The sequence below is a fragment of the Nannobrachium achirus genome, assembly GCF_963921795.1.
Source record: "Nannobrachium achirus genome assembly, chromosome: 10".
Lineage (NCBI taxonomy): Eukaryota > Metazoa > Chordata > Actinopteri > Myctophiformes > Myctophidae > Nannobrachium > Nannobrachium achirus.
The window spans coordinates 6,380,621-6,398,019 of NC_137819.1; the positions used below are offsets into that span (position 1 = coordinate 6,380,621).

Below are 17,399 nucleotides of genomic sequence, written 5' to 3' on the forward strand. Positions count from 1 at the left end.
GAACTTTGGACCAATATCTAAAGATCTGTCAGATCGGATTTTTTTTAAATTGAAACATGCTTTTTTTAATAATTCAATGAATATTGCAGTTTTATGCAAATTATTCTTCTGCCTCTAAATCATACATGCAAAGTAACATGTTCATGGCATTTGGCAAAGATGTAGAGTGTTAAGGTGGTTTTCGGGCCGAATATCGGAGTGAACTTCGGAGCACGCAAATAAAAAATCAACCTCACGTTATGTCAGTCACGTTTGCACACTGCCGCCCGTTTCGCGCACCACTCGGTCCCTTGCTCTCTCTATCTCTCTCTCTCTCCTTGCCCTGAAAAACGCATTTCGCAACGAAAAACGCAGCAGTGTGCAACCACCTTTAGTCCAAATATCACTAAAACCAATCTTACCCCAATCGGCCAAAGGGGATCATTTTGAGCAGTTTGGAAGTCGGCCTGTGTCCCTTCCAAACTAGAAGACACCGCTGAGCACCCGGAATTAGTTCGGGATTCACAACATTTCGGCAGCACTGATATATTACCTGAAATCTTCCCTCATCTTTCACCAGCTGTTGGGCCAGCTCTGTAGTGACCTGGAGGTGACAGCTGTCGGTTGGTGTCTCAACTTGGGGCTGCTGGAGATCCTTGTCCTGGACATCAGAGATGAGTGGACTTGGCCGGGGTTGACAGTCAGATGTGGACGGAGGGGTTTGGAGGCCCTGGGGATGCGTGGGGCTGACCTGGATGTTGTGGGTCACCTCAGAAACAACCGGGGCATCTTCAGGTTGAGGAACTCCATGAACATAGTCTAGGACCTGGCAAAAGACATTACATGTCAACTTATTATTGTCCAGTGCCTTAGGGATTATTATTTTTTGGCACAAATCTGTGTAAAAGCACCACATTTGTCCCAGATGTAACCCAGGGCAGAAGTTTGCATTTGTAGCTCATCTAGGTTTAATAGTCGGAGCCAAAACCGTTTTGAGATGGTGGCCATATTAGATATGGCTACAATGATGACCCTGAGGAGTCACTGGGCACCCTTCCTAAATCCTTAGAGCACAGGGGTTTAAGCAAAAAAAAAAAAAAAAAAAAAAGCCTAGACTGAAATGTATTTTCACATCAATGTCCCAATCTGTGATTTTTGAAAAGGTGCATGCGCATCGCACACCAATACTTGGGGTGTTTCCATCACGTTCTGAACTGCCTTCACTGAATGTGTGTGTGCAATTCCATGCTTAATTTTTTAGAAGTACTGTATCTTCTGAAGTCCTGTTAGTTAGCTAGTCTGGCCAATTCAAATACTCATATCTTGAAATTATAACTGCTTTTTAGTTTAGAGATCACTTGACTAGCCTTTTGACGACTTTGTCATTCACGCCGCGGCTATCACTACACCTCCCCCTTATTTTTTTCATTTCTTTCCCATCTGCACTGATCTCAGAAATAGCCTCTATGGAATCCTCAAGACTGAAATCAGTCTCCGGGACAGAGAACTTTAAGGGCCGATTCATAGTCCAATAAGGAGCCAAACTTATTTAGGTTCGGGAGGGCTCCACAGGTTACCATGACAAATGTCACAGCTTGTCCGCGTGTGTGTACCCATTTTTACGGTCTATGGGTTTGCTGCTCTGACATGCTCTGATGTCACTGTGATGACACATCTACGGCACATCCTCTGAAGGTCACGCCTGACACTGTGGTTCCCCTGACACATCACTGTGACATCACATATATTTATATAAGTCCATATATGGGAATTCCCCAGAATCCCTTTTATGCCCATATATGAAGATCCCTGAAATCATCGTTATACACCACTGGCCAGGTGGCCAAGACATGACCCATATCTGTGTGGCTGGTTCAGATAGGGATCTCCTTGTATGGGCATACAAGGGATTGTATGTTGTGATGTCATGGGAACCACTCTAACAGAATCCATTTTATGCCCATAAATGGAGATCCCTGATGTCATCAATATTAAGCCTATATCTAACTTCATATGGGAATGTTGTATCTGTGTCGATGGTTCAGACAGTGATCTCCATGTATGGGCATAAAAGGGATGTACCCTATACAGTACATGGATCTCTCCATATATGGGTACCAGGGGTCTCCATACTGTATATGGGTAAATGGTTTAGGTTCGGGGAGAGTCAATTCATACTCTCTTAACAGCTAGCGCCAAAGTAGCTTGTAAATATTGGAGGTCCTTGGCATGAAAACTAGCGAGCCACACAGCAAAGCTTTGTGCGCACAATGTCTCATTTCTGCCCCTTTCCCACTCTGCCATCACTCTCCAGCCAGAGCAAGAGTCAGCTGACAAAGTATCCGCTATGTGATGCTCATTACACGGCCACACGCATTTGGAAGTCGGCCTGTGTCCCTTCCAAACTACCGGTGTTTCCTTGGCTTTGCTGCTGAAAATATGAACTTGAAACTGGGCTGAATGAACGAGAAGACACCGCTGAGCACCGTAATTAGTTCGGGATTCACAACATTTCGGCAGCACTGATATATATTACCTGAAATCTTCCCTCATCTTTCACCAGCTGTTGGGCCAGCTCTGTAGTGACCTGGAGGTGACAGCTGTCGGTTGGTGTCTCAACTTGGGGCTGCTGGAGATCCTTGTCCTGGACATCAGAGATGAGTGGACTTGGCCGGGGTTGACAGTCAGATGTGGACGGAGGGGTTTGGAGGCCCTGGGGATGCGTGATGCTGACCTGGATGTTGTGGGTCACCTCAGAAACAACCGGGGCGTCTTCAGGTTGAGGAACTCCATGAACATAGTCTAGGACCTGGCAAAAGACATTACATGTCAACTTATTATTGTCCAGTACCTTAGGGATTATTATTTTTTTGCACAAATCTGTGTAAAAGCACCACATTTGTCCCAGATGTAACCCAGGGCAGAAGTTTGCATTTGTAGCTCATCTAGGTTTAATAGTCGGAGCCAAAACCGTTTTGAGATGGTGGCCATATTAGATATGGCCACAATGATGACCCTGAGGAGTCACTGGGCACCCTTCCTAAATCCTTAGAGCACAGGGGTTAAAGCCAAAAAAAAAAAAAAAATCACACCCGTGTGAACTGAGCGGTGGTTTACCCACCTCATAGATCATGTGTACCGATTTTTGTGACATTTGAAGAAAATATGTAGGAAAAGGAGCAAAAAGTGTGTTTTGGAGAAAATTCAAGATGGCGGAAAATCTATCCTGGCGCAAATGGGTGTGACCTATACGGGGAGATGCGTCTTGACCCAAGGAATCCAGGGAAAAAATAATTTTAATTTTCCGATCTACGGTTCAAGAGTTACGGGGCAAAACGTAAAGTGGGCCGCTATAGCGCCACCATGAGGCCGAGTGATGTAATTATTTTTCGATTCATTCTTAAAATCATTATGAATCTCCTCTCCGAGGTTTGAAACTGTAGCTCCTATGGTTTACGAGAGAAAAATACTTGAAAGTGATTTCTTGCATTGTCCCATTATAAGTCAATGGGGACAATTAAGCGTTGTTTTTTGCCGATTACGTCGGCATGGTAAGGCGGATCGGAACGAAAGGTAATAGCACACCATTCCCGGCCGAGCCGCACATTTTGATGTATATATTGCGCGAGTGGCGTAAATGGTGCGGCACTAGTTACGCGCCGAAGTTTAGGCTACATACAGACACGGACAGAGACAGACCCACACACACGGCCACGTATAGGAGCGTTGTGACCACCGCTCAAAAAAGCCTAGACTGAAATGTATTTTCACATCAATGTCCCAATCTGTGATTTTTGAAAAGGTGCATGCGCATCGCACACCAATACTTGGGGTGTTTCCATCACGTTCTGAACTGCCTTCACTGAATGTGTGTGTGCAATTCCATGCTTCATTTTTTAGAAGTACTGTATCTTCTGAAGTCCTGTTAGTTAGCTAGTCTGGCCAATTCAAATACTCATATCTTGAAATTATAACTGCTTTTTAGTTTAGAGATCACTTGACTAGCCTTTTGACGACTTTGTCATTCACGCCGCGGCTATCACTACACCTCCCCCTTATTTTTTCTATGGAATCCTCAAGACTGAAATCAGTCTCCGGGACAGAGAACTTTAAGGGCCGATTCATAGTCCAATAAGGAGCCAAACTTATTTAGGTTCGGGAGGGCTCCACAGTTTACCATGAGAAATGTCACAGCTTGTCCGCGTGTGTGTACCCATTTTTACGGTCTATGGGTTTGCTGCTCTGACATGCTCTGATGTCACTGTGATGACACATCTACGGCACATCTCTGAAGGTCACGCCTGACACTGTGGTTCCCCTGACACATCACTGTGACATCACATATATATATATATATATATATATATATATATATATATATATATATACCAGTAAGACTCCCTAATCGGGAGATAAGCGACCGTTGGTCGCTTATCTCCACAAATAGGCCAAAAGTTTGTTTTACCAATTATCAAGACATACGGGCAGTTGACAGTTTGCCATGGTTACTCATTGAAGTTGAATCTCCATATATGGAGACATAAGTTGCTCATACCATAGCAACCATGTTTTTTACAGGGCCTGGGATTGATGACATCAGAAATCTCCATATATGGGCATGAAAGGGATTTTGTTTCTGGAAATATGTCTGTGGGGTGCCACATTTGGAATAAAACACTTACATCACACATCTGGATATCCATACAGCCCATCTAGTTTGCCTGTGTCCATTTATGCCCATATATCTGATGACATTGGGACAATGATCTCCATATATGGGCATAAAACTTATGTTAATTAGTAAAGCCTGGGGATCTCCATATATGGGCATGAGGGGTACCCTAAAAGGGCATCATCTGGGAATAGCAAATATAGTTATCCTAGAAAGTGAAAATCTTACATCAAAGGCCATAACTACCTACCTACCACCATACTGCATTCCTCATTAAACTACCTACCAGTAAGATGCCTATAGGGAGAAAAGCAAAGGGCGAGGTTGCACCATTTCTTGGTATTCTGGCCAGTGATGTATATCGGACCATTTAACCATATATGGAGACATCTGGTACCCAAAGATATTCACAGATATGGGCTTAATATTGATGTCATAAGGGATCTCCTTATATGGGCGTAAAAGGGATTTGGTTCCCCTGGCATCACAGGGATCTCCATATATGGGCATAACATGGATTTGGTTACCCTGGCAACACGGGGATCTCCATATCTCCATATATGGGCATAAAAGGGATTTGGTTCCCCTGGCATCACAGGGATCTCCATATATGGGCATAAAAGGGATTTGGTTCCCCTGACATTACAGTGATGTCAGTGGCTGGTTCTACAGAGGGGATCTCCATTTATGGGCATAAAAGGGAATGTATGTATGATGATGTCAGATATCATAGACGTCATAGGACTTTCACATAACGAATAACTGAGTAAGCATGTAAACCCGTAAAATCTATATTTGGGCATGGCTGATTTATGACCTCATCATGATGACACGAGCAAACACAGCTGAATTGTATAAATGATCAGTGCAGAAACCAACAGAAGTATTTGACCAAGACTCTTCGATTTAAACATCAACAAAGGTGTGACGTTTGTTGATGGTCACAAAGGTGTGACGGACGGACGGACGGACGGACGGACGGACGGACGGACGGACGGCCGGTGGAGGTTTTCATAGTAAACTGCTCCCTGACGGTCGCAATAAGTCCATATATGGGAATTCACCAGAATCCCTTTTATGCCCATATATGAAGATCCCTGAAATCATCGATATACATCACTGGCCAGGTGGCCAAGATATGACCCATATCTGTGTGGCTGGTTCAGATAGGGATCTCCTTGTATGGGCATACAAGGGATTGTATGTTGTGATGTCATGGGAACCACTCTAACAGAATCCATGTTATGCCCATAAATGGAGATCCCTGATGTCATCAATATTAAGCCTATATCTAACTTCATATGGGAATGCCGTATCTGTGTCGATGGTTCAGACAGTGATCAGTATGGGCATAAAAGGGATGTACCCTATACCAGGGGTTCCCAAACTTTTTTGTCTCAGGGCACCCCATGAATATTTTTTTAATCCGAGGCACCCTTACATTATCATTTTCACTCCCAGCACCTTATAGTTATAGCATATCGTCGTTGTCGGGTGGAAACCTTGTATGTCCAAAACCTTTCGTTTTGTATTTATCGTCTATAAAATGTACTAAACTAGTGAAAACAGCAGATCTACAAGCACACGTTGTGTACTTGTAGATCTGCTGTTTTCACTAGTTTTGTGCGACAGAGGTTTCTGCCTGACTGTAGGAAAACGTTGAGATAACAGCCATTTTGGTTGGAACTGACTGAAAATAACTTTGTACTTCAAGTTTAAAATGATACTAAAAAACATTTCAAGTGTCCAAATAGATTCCAAATATTATCAAATGATCTCACGGCACCCCTGGACTGCCGTCGCGGCACCCCAGGGTGCCCCGTCACCAGGGGAGGCTTTAGCTATGTTTCACCAGTTTCAATTGAAACGGGCCTCAGCCACCAGGGGGCCTCCAAGAGCTAGCCAGCAAGCCTTGTTCAACTTGCAACACACGTATAACACTTTTTAATAATCATATAACCTTGTTAACTCACTTACTGCCAATTTAAAATGCCCCTCGAGTGGCACTAGTGCCAGAAGCCTCCATAGACTCCCATGTAATTTATAGTGCACAGATCATGCACGCCCATGCACAGATCATGCACCATGTTTGTGCAGGCTGTTCACAGCTTTCAAACAAAAAAAAAAGATTGGAAATCCGTTCAGGCATTCATGATTTATCAGCCATAATGTTTTCTTCAGATGTAAACAAAAATGGCTGCCATGTTTGAAAGATGGGGTTGTATGGGGGGTGGAACATGCAAAATCGCGATTGAAATCATGTTTACTAGATTTAATTGGGTCCAAAAAAAAAAAAAAAAAAAAAAAAAAAAAATTCTAAGTAAAAGTCGCCCAAAGTCGCTTGGCAGGGAACTCCATAGTGAGAAAGTTGCTCTAAAAGTCGCCTGGCACTGTATGAGTTAATATAACACCATTTAGGTCAAAGCTATAACATTATGTAGTGATATAATAATAATATATAAATAGCAGCCAGTCATTGACTATAAGTCAACTTCTGTGTGCGATTGTTGCGTGGCTACTGTGGCCTGGGTGCGCTGGCGGTGGCGTGGGGGGGCCTCATCAATAGCTCTTGAAACGGGCCTCCAGATTACTAAGGCCGCCCCTGCCCGTCACCCACTTTGAAAACCCCTGCCCTACAGTACATGGATCTCTCCATATATGGGTACCAGGGGTCTCCATACTGTATATGGGTAAATGGTTTAGGTTCGGGGAGAGTCAATTCATACTCTCTTAACTCATTGAGTGCCAATCCCGAACTAGTTCGGCTTTATTAGCGTATCGTAGTGTGCCGATCCCGAACAAGTTCGGCTTTTAAAAAAAAAAAAAAAAAAAAAAAAAAAAAAAAATTTTTTTTTTTTTGAAAAAAATTTTTTTGAATTTTTTTTTTTTTTTTTTGGACCCCATCAAATCTGGTGAACATGATTTCAATCGCGATTTTGCATGTTCCACCCCCATACAACCCCATCTAACATACAGGGCAGCCATTTTTGTTTACATTACATGTAAAACATAATGGCGATTATCTCAAGAATGCCTGAACGGATTTCCAATCGGATTTTTTTGTTTGAAAGCTGTGAACAAACTGCACAAATCCACTCCAATGCAATCCAGGATTGCATTGGATTTTTTAGAGCTCATTCTTCTCTGTTTTTTTCCCATGCATGAGGTGTGCAAGGTTTAATCATGGCTAAGTTGACGAAAATAAGGCTTCTAAAATGCTTGGTAGCCAATAGCTAACTTCAAGCTAACTTCATCCTCTTCCTGTACATGCACAAAGGAAAGTGTCCTTTCCTTTGTAAAAAAAGTCATGGCTCCAGGGCTTGGGCATGCATTACCAGCATATCTCTATTATTCTCTGGTCACTGGGCGCCCTCTAGTGGTGATAGGCTGGCACTCAATGAGTTAACTTAAAAAAATATTTTCGTTTTTTTTTTTTTTTAATGAAGACCTAGCAAACTCATTTCAATTCGATTATAGTTGTTTTATTTCTAACAACCATTACAAACGGAATATTATTATCCAGTCACACACACACCTTGCTGCATCTCCCTACCGAGGGTTAATAATCCCAAAGACAGTGGACCGGGGAGTTCACCCAGAGGTCACCTAAAGTGCTGAAACTCCGCGTCGCGTCTGCACACAGCAACAGAGTTGTGAGACTACAGCCTAGTCCTACAGTCAGAATATAGTTGTTTAACAGTATAACATCGTAGCGCGATCATAGCAGCAAGTGAGGACAGCCCAGTGCTTGCTACAACGAACAGACCGACAGACATTCCGCACGTTCGTTTGATTAGAAGTAATTAAAAGACAGAGGAGTGTAGCGAGCTAGCCTGCTAGCCTGGCTAGCCGACCATGCAAATGGAAATGGATATAATGTCCTTTGTTTACGAGAGACAGCAGCTATTGGTGAGTCCAAGCATGGCGTTCTATTACTGTAGCAGCTCAAATGGATGTGGCGATTGTGAAATGCTGGTCTTGTTATGTTGCGCTAACTTGCACACGTGGGGTTTGTGTGAGTATCCGTTGTCATGGTAACTTGGCTGCTGTGAAAAGCCGTGCCACAGCGCTCTTTATTATGACATAATATGTTAACGACTAGTCGACTAGTCGACTACCAGTGGCTTCAACTAGTCGATCTGTAAAAAATACTTGAAGCGAAAGCCCTAGTGTGCGCGCACAATGTCTCATTTCTGCCCCTTTCCCACTCTGCCATCACTCTCTCACTCTCTCTGACAATGTATCCGCTATGGGATGCTCATTAGACGGCCACACGCATTTGGAAGTCTGCCTGTGCCCCTGAATGAAAGAGAAGACACCGCTGAGCACCCGGAATTAGTACGGGAAGTCACAACATTTCGGCAGCACTGATATATACCAGTAAGACTCCCTAATCGGGAGATAAGCGACCGTTGGTCGCTTATCTCCACAAATATCACAGCCTCCACCTCTCACGTCATACGGGCAGCCATAGTTACACCTGGAATGTTGAATCTCCATATATGGAGATAACCTACCCATCACACAAAGTCTGACCTCACCAGCCCATACCTGGGCATGGACGACTTATATCTCCATATACGGAGATGGCCATATATGGAGATACGATGACATCACAGAGTCCACAGCTGATGATGTGGCGTGATGTCATACAATACACAAACAAGCCCTATATAAAGGGGCAATTCTCACCAGGGAAGAGAGCATTCCCCACTAGCTGAGTATCTTAAGATGGTTGGATGTGATGATAAGCCACAAATAGGCCAAAAGTTTGTTTTACCAATTATCAAGACATACGGGCAGTTGACAGTTTGCCATTGTTACTCATTGAAGTTGAATCTCCATCTGAATCCCTTTTATGCCCATATATGGAGATCCCTGCTCTGAGTATCTGACATCACTAATCCCTTTTATGCCCATATATGGAGATCCCTGCTCTGAGTATCTGACATCACTAATCCCTTTTATGCCCATATACAGTATGGAGATCCCTAACAGAATCCATTTTATGCCCATATATGGAGATACCTGCTCTGAGTATCTGACATCACTGTGATGTCACCTGTTTATGCCTAAATATGGAGATCCCTGCTCTGAGTATCTGACATCACTGCGATCTCACCTGTGATGTCACAGTGACACATCACCTCAGTATCTGTGATGTCACAGTGACACATCACCTCAGTATCAGGCGTTACACATATACATTGAGCAGGGCAAAGGTGTGACGTGTGTGACGGACGGACGGACGGACGGACGGACGGACGGACGGACGGACGGACGGCCGGCCGGTGGAGGTTTTCATACTAAACTGCGACCTTACGGTCGCAATTACCTGAAATATTCCCTCATCTTTCACCAGCTGTTGGGCCAGGTTTCGCAGCTTTATTGCCCAATGCTGTTTATGAAGTTTCACACGGATTGGCCAATCATGGATCAGATGAGGATGCACCTTTTTCTGCAAAAAAAAAATAACAAACACAAAAATACATTATAAATCAGAGTTTTATTTTAGCAGAATGATTGATTCAATGTTATCACGAACAAAACAAAAAAGGAGGTCAGTAATCACACTTTGCTCAAGACAGTTTCAAAGTATAAAGTAAAAATCAAACCTTGGTTCGAAGTGAAGCGGTGAATCGGAGTATAAAATTGTCTGGAGAGCCAAATTGTCATGTGAAGCTTGACCAATGTTCAATTTTTCATTTTGGACTGGACAGGCACGGGACAGGCACGGGACAGACAAACTCAAACTAATACCGACATAAGGCACAAAGTGCCAGACCTAGTCACATTTGGGTGCCGCAGTAGTCCTAATATATTCAATGTGTTCTAGAGCTATGAACTCTGTATATACATTCGGTTCGAAGTGGTGAACTTTTATTCTATATGTTCTAGAGCTTCAGAATTCAGAATTCAGAATGAATGAATGATTTTATCTGGAGGGCCGAATTGTCATGTGAAGCTTGACCAATCCTCAAAGTATGGTCTCATTGGACATTTTTAATCATCCAATCATCAGACCGGGACGGACACTACACACATATTCTGGACGTACGGGACAGATAAAACCTGTTCATTCTGGACTGGAATGACCATATATGGACATGAGGGGACACACATGGGACACACATTTACGGACAGATAAAACCTGTTCATTCTGGACTGAAATGACCATATATGGACATGAACGGGACACACAAAGCCACTCCTTGGAAGCGGCTTTCACCGCTTCAAAAATAGTTGAATAGTACTGAATAGTACATCTCCTGAAAAAAATTACTTTTGGTCGGACCATAACAAAGTCACATACAGTACATTATATGCATTGCATTTAAACAATGTTATTTAGCCATCATCACGAATATTTAATATCAATGATTTTTGTGTGAACACAAATCAAGCCTTATTTCACATTACCAAAGGTAACCAGACGTGCAAGGTAAAACATACAATAATAGCCCTTCAGAATGAAACAGCGGGGAACAAGCAATCCTGACAATTTATCCATCCATCTTCAACCGATTCTCCGGAATCGGGTCGCGGGGGTAACAGTTCCAACTGAGGTGAACTACACGGAGCTGGATATTTCTGAAGCTAGACATTTGCTAGACTTTTTTTTTTGTGCGGTTGGGGCTTGCAGCCACATGAAGCTGGATATTTCGGCCGCAAAGCTGGATATTTTTGAAACCGGATAAATAAGTGAAGACATTGAAAAATATCCGATTCACTGGATCCGTGTAGACATGGTACTCGGATATCTCTTAACACCGAGTGCCAACCCCGAGTTTCCCGAGTTTGTATAGGTACCAGTACCACCCCTGTGCCAACCCCGAGTTTCCCGAGTTTGGGCCATTTTTGAAGAAGAAAAAACCTCCAGAAATAGGCATGATCACGATCGCGAAATTGCATGTTTAACCCCCATACCAACCCATTCTTTCAAACATGGCAGCCATGTTTGTTTACATCTGAAGAAAACATAATGGCTGCTAAATCATGAATGCCTGAACGGATTTCCAAGCGTGGGGGGGCATCCGTACTAGATGCCCGAACCACCTAAGCTGACTCCTTTCCAAGTGTAGGAGCAGCGGTTCTACTCCAAGTCTCTCTCGGGTGACTGAACTTCTCACCCTATCTCTAAGGGAGATAGCAGCCACCCGTCTGAGGATACTCTGGGAAAATATTCTCGTTTGACGGCGCTGGCAGGCCGATTATAATACAATTTAGGAATGAAAACACAGGCCGTATGAAATTTGCGACAAATCAAGCATTAGTTCAGGTTTCCTTTGCCACCAAAGGCTCACATACTCACTATGTAGTTGTAGCGGTGTTTGGCAGATGTGACGTGAGTGAAGAGATCGGAACGGGGGAAGCCAATGGAACAGCACTGACAAAGGAAATGGATGCTGGTGTAGTGCTTTGCAGACAACTTCTTCATCATGCTCAGACCTGGACAACACAGAACAGACACATAGTGAACACAACGGCAAGCACTGTAGATCAAGGGTCTTCAACAGGGGGTCTGGGACCCCTAGGGGGTCGAATTCAGATCAATCGATAATCATGAGAAAATGAGGAGACAAGACAATTATATTGGGTGACCGTGGTGGTGTGGTCAAGTTTATGTAACATGATATCATGGACAGAAGTACAGTTTAACACTCTGGGCAGTGAGTAAGGTAGTTCTGCCAAGAAGAATGGTCAGACACTAGAGTTATTCATGTGGCTTCAAGGCCTCTGGAACGAGCTGTACCATAACAAGATAGATAGCTACTCAGACCTAGGTAGACATCTAGACTCTTACAAGCTTCAATGATGTGTCATTAGGCTAGATATTAATATAAGCAATGAACACTTGATCTACTCTATAACGTCACACATAATCAATCATGACAATCTCTAATCTACGACAGGGTCCTCAGAGTTACTACAGGGGGTCCTCCAAAACTTTGTACGATAGAAGCTTTTTTCCTCCTTTTTTTATATTAACCACTTGAACCCTATTCTGAGAACTTTAGCCAGAAATAGCAGATCTAGATTGGATATTTTTGGCAAAGAGGTGTGGGGTAGATGGGAAAAAGAGCAGACTAAGTACAGAGTGAAAGGTCAAGTTTAAGTATTGATGGTTAGGGATGGGTATCGTTAAGATTTTAGCGATTCCGATTCCGATTCCGGTTCTGCTTATCGATCCGGTTCCTTATCGATTCTCTTATCGATTCTCAGCCCCCTCGCCATGCAGGGGGCTGGTCAGAAATAGTGGCCAATGGTCTTTTCTACCTCCTCCACTCCTTATTCTCCTCCTGTCATTTTCTTCTTTTTCTAGTTTTTATTTATATTTTTCACCCAAAAAAGCTCAATCCAACGTCCCGTTTTTGCAGTGCTCAGAATGTGAAGGCACAACTTATTTTTTTTACAGTGTAGCCCTAATATGGATATAATATTGATGCCAGCTGATCATTCACTGAAAGGCCTAAAGTTAAAAATACATACTACTGTATATAGCCTATATTTGTAATTGCTGTGCCATTGCTGCTATGTCTGTGTCACTGTTAGAGCTGCATGATTATGGCAAAAACTTTATTTTAAAATTATGGCTACATATTGAGATAATTTATTTCAAATATTATTAAAAATATTATTATTGAATAAATATTGTTTTAAAACGATTGTCTTAAAAGCTAAAATAAATAAGGTTGCATTTGTTGTTTTCAAGGTGAGAAATTTACCTTATGTCACAGTAGTCTGACTCTAGTCTATTCCTTTCAAATATTTAAGGGCAAAATATTACCTCATGACACTGTTCCTGTTGTTTGGGTTGTAAAACCTCTGTAAGGGACTTAAAATGTTAAATAATACATTTCTGTTGCTTAATGTACTTTGTGAAACTATCGGAGGATACTATAACGACTTTTAACGGGCTTCACCTGGACATGCATTGATTAATCCAGCGTGCGGACAGACACACAACGACACCACGCAAAGTGAACTGACTTTTTTTTTTTTCAACAACAGAGAAACGGGAGGTGGTTTTCCTTTGAAACTGGCTAAAATAAAGGGACATTTAGGCTATAGGATGGCTTTTTCTGTACCTTGCAGCCTTGCAAGAGCTTTTGCAAAGCTGTTGCTTTCTGTTAAATGAAAGTGAAAGTAAACTCCTTCTGCATGGACCGTCTGGAGGCAGGAAAGCCTGGTGACACGATGCTTTTTTTTTTCTCTTCTTCTTTTTTGAGACGACATTGACAGACACAGGATTATGGAATATATCCGTACATTGCAAAGGTAACCAGCACCATCTGTATTATGTAGGCTGCCACTATAAAGTAGACTGCCTGCTACTTGTTATGTTTGCTTTAGTTAGTCACAGGACCAGAGCATCAGACAACATGTTGGCTGCTTCTAAACAAGGCAGCGCGTCGCGTGTGTGACGTGATGTCATCGCGCATATGCAGGAATCGATAGCAGAATCGTTAAGGACATTGGCTAACGATTCCATGGAACCGAACCACGGGCAACCGGTTCTCAACAAGAACCGGTTTTCGATACCCATCCCTATTGATGGTTGAGTTCAAGTGGTTAAATATGTTAAAACACAAATTGACATGAATCCAAAATACACTGATGATTGTGATGTCAAACGATGAAACTATATACTATCTATGGGTTGTATTGTGGGGGTCCATGCTTCATCTCTCTCTCAATTAAGGGGTCCTTGGCATGAAAACGTTGAAGACCCGTGCTGTAGATGATGATCGCCAATGCCCACCACACGATATCTGAACCAAAACTACAAATGGTCTTATTAGCGTTGTAGTATCTCTGTGTTGCTATGTTAGCAATGTTTGCATGTTGCTAACACAGTTGGTAAGAATTTAGGCCTAGAATTATTGAATGCTTTAACCAGTGAAAAATAGCATATCTACAAGCTCACAGCGCGCGCTGCGAGCTTGTAGATCTGCTATTTTTGAAAAAGTCGTGAAAAGGTGTGCAAATCTTTGAATATATGTATGTTCGAAGTGAACGATTGTAACTCAAATGTTGCTTCTGTGTGGTCCCTGGAACTAAATATTTTGAGATGGGGGTCTGTGGCCAAATACATATCATTTTGGGGGTCCTTCTCATGAAAAGGTTTGAGCACTACTGACATAGTAGTCTCTCAAGAACAGACTAACTGAGCTCCAGTTAAGTGAAAAGGACCTTTTCTTTGACGATGGCTGGCCAGATTGCTGACAGAAACATAGGTTTTTCAAAAAAATCTTAGAAGGATTCAAAAGACACTTATGGAATCGGGTCCAAATTCTAATTTTCGCTATTTTTCAAAAATAGCAGATCTACAAGCTCGCAGCGTGGCACTCGGTGCCGCGCTGTGAGCTTGTATATCTGCTATTTTTTCAATAGTTAAAGCATAACATAATGATACACAATGATGTGTACCCGTTCTAAATGGGTTAAGAAAACACAAAAAATGAGAAAGTATGCTGACCAATGACTGGCTCTGTTCCTTTGGTGCCTTTGCAGTGTTTCCACAGGGCTGTTTTCTTAATGGCGGGGACGATCAACTCCATGATGTCCTCTGGAGTGACCTGGAGGTGACACCTGTCGGTTGGTGGCTCAACTTGGGGCTGCTGGAGATCCTTGTCCTGGACATCAGAGATGAGTGGACTTGGCCGGGGTTGACAGTCAGATGTGGACGGAGGGGTTTGGAGGCCCTGGGGATGCGTGGGGCTGACCTGGATGTCGTGGGTCACCTCAGATACGGGTTGAGGAGCAGTGTTTGGATGGAGTTCATCCAAAGTGTCCTGTTCAGCAATGAGCGCTTTCTCTTTGGCGGTGGCTTTCAGGGACTGGCTTGTGGACGACCTCACCTCAGTCACCTATAGAATAGCACACCGTATTATTGTAAGTGACTGCAGGGTTCGCACACATTTTTACCAATTAATTTCCAAAACCTTTTCAGAATATTTAACCCAATTTACAAGACTGTATAACAATAATTCAGCTCAATAACAAGTCGCTTACCCCTATGCACAATGCCCAAAGACAGGTAGTGTATGCCAGTGGTTCTCAACCTATTCAGGCCGTGACCCCCGAAATAATCATATTTGAACTGGGGACTCCGGCACCCTGACGAGCACTGAGAGTTGAGGAATTTTGTATAACACCGTTTTATTGTGAAAATAGCAGATCTACATGCTCACAACGCCCTGAGGCGTTGATCAGCTATTTTCACACTTTCTCCCTCTAATAATTTGTCATTTCAGAGGTATTCATTTTTTCCAGGACCTTCCAAGACCCTTGATCAATTTCAAAACGTTTCCAGTACTGGAGAAATATTGTTCTAATTTCAAAATATTTCCAGGAATTTCATGACCGTGGGAACCCTGTATTTAACATGTTTCAAAATGGCTAAGCACGAGTTAGAACATGATAACTATTCGCCTCCATTTCCAACACTCTTACAGCTCTTTCAGAATCATACATTACATTTAATTTGGTCACTATCAACTAGCAAGACACTTCAGGGCGACAAGCCATGTCTTGGCCATCGGGCCAGTGATGTATATCGGACCAGTTACCCATATATGGAGATCCCTGGTACTCATATATCGTTGTTGTCGGGTGGAACTGGAAACCTCGTATCTCCAAGTTTCAAATTTGTATGTTCTTTCGCAAAGTAAAGCCCTGCTTCATCGTACAAGGCCGTTGCACAAAAGTAGTGAAAACAGCAGATCTACAAGCACACAACGCCTCGCGGTGCGAGGCGTTGTGTGCTTGTAGATCGGCTGTTTTCACTAGTTTAAATCATTTTTAAAATGAAAAATGCAAAACGAACAGTCTTGGACATACAAGGTTTTCACCCGACAACGGCAATATGGAGATCCATGTACTGTATATGGAGATATGCTGTGAGAGCCCAAACATGCTTACTCAGTTATTGGTTATGTGAAAGTCCTATGACGTCTATGACATCTGACATCATACCTAAAATCCCTTTTATGCCCATGGTGGGCTGTCTTGGCCATTTGTCTTGGCCATGTGTGGTATGTGGCCGATGTGGCCTCCATATACGGTATGGGCATTCCCATTAATATGGGCTTAATATTGATGACATCAGGGAACTCTATATATGGGCATAAAAGGGACTCTGTTAGTGTGGTTCCCCTGACATCACGGTGAAGTCAGAGCGGCAAAACCATAGACCTTACAAAAGTGTACATGTCCGTCCGGAAAGTGGACAACAGGAGAATTTCTGCCTAATAGACCCCATGGACAGTCTTTTGGGATCAATATAAGTAGGAAAATGAGCCTGGAAGTGATTTAGGGCGGAGTTGTCCTTTAAGCCAATTGGTCAAGCCCCAAGTCAAACAACATTCTGTCCTAATCTGCCACAGATTACCTGTTATTAAAGCCAGAACCAGATTATGAATGTTCATCTGAGAAGATAAAAGATAAAAGTAAAAAGAAATTACCCTCAGTTTTCCCCATCCCTCCTCTCTCTCCACCTGTTGGGCCAGGTCTCGCAGCTCTCCAGGACGCCCATTAGGGTCCACACTGCTTGGCCAATCGTGGACCATATTAGGACGCAACCTTTTCTGCAAAAAGCAAACAAGAAAGAGTATAAAAAGTCTAACTAGCTGTATTGGCATGAGAAAACATACGTTTACAGTACATTGCCAAAGCAAGTAAAACAGTTCCCGTAAGTCAGGGGTTCCCAAACTTTTAATCTGAGGCACCCCTACATTATAATGTA

General features: G+C 42.9%; 1 protein-coding gene across 1 annotated transcript in view; it reads right to left on the minus strand.

Moving 5' to 3' along the window:
* The window catches only part of LOC308292369 (uncharacterized protein), a gene marked incomplete at its 3' end in the record, with an annotated part of 206,613 nt that overhangs the window by 74,376 nt on the left and 114,838 nt on the right, over window positions 1–17,399 (minus strand). The window contains exons 42-47 of the mRNA XM_080734682.1: window positions 17,119–17,241; window positions 15,132–15,522; window positions 11,964–12,100; window positions 9,987–10,109; window positions 2,516–2,788; window positions 533–805 (exon numbers count right to left, since the gene is read on the minus strand). Coding sequence (XP_080590808.1) covers window positions 533–805; window positions 2,516–2,788; window positions 9,987–10,109; window positions 11,964–12,100; window positions 15,132–15,522; window positions 17,119–17,241 — 1,320 coding nt within the window. The remainder of the gene's footprint in view (window positions 1–532; window positions 806–2,515; window positions 2,789–9,986; window positions 10,110–11,963; window positions 12,101–15,131; window positions 15,523–17,118; window positions 17,242–17,399) is intronic.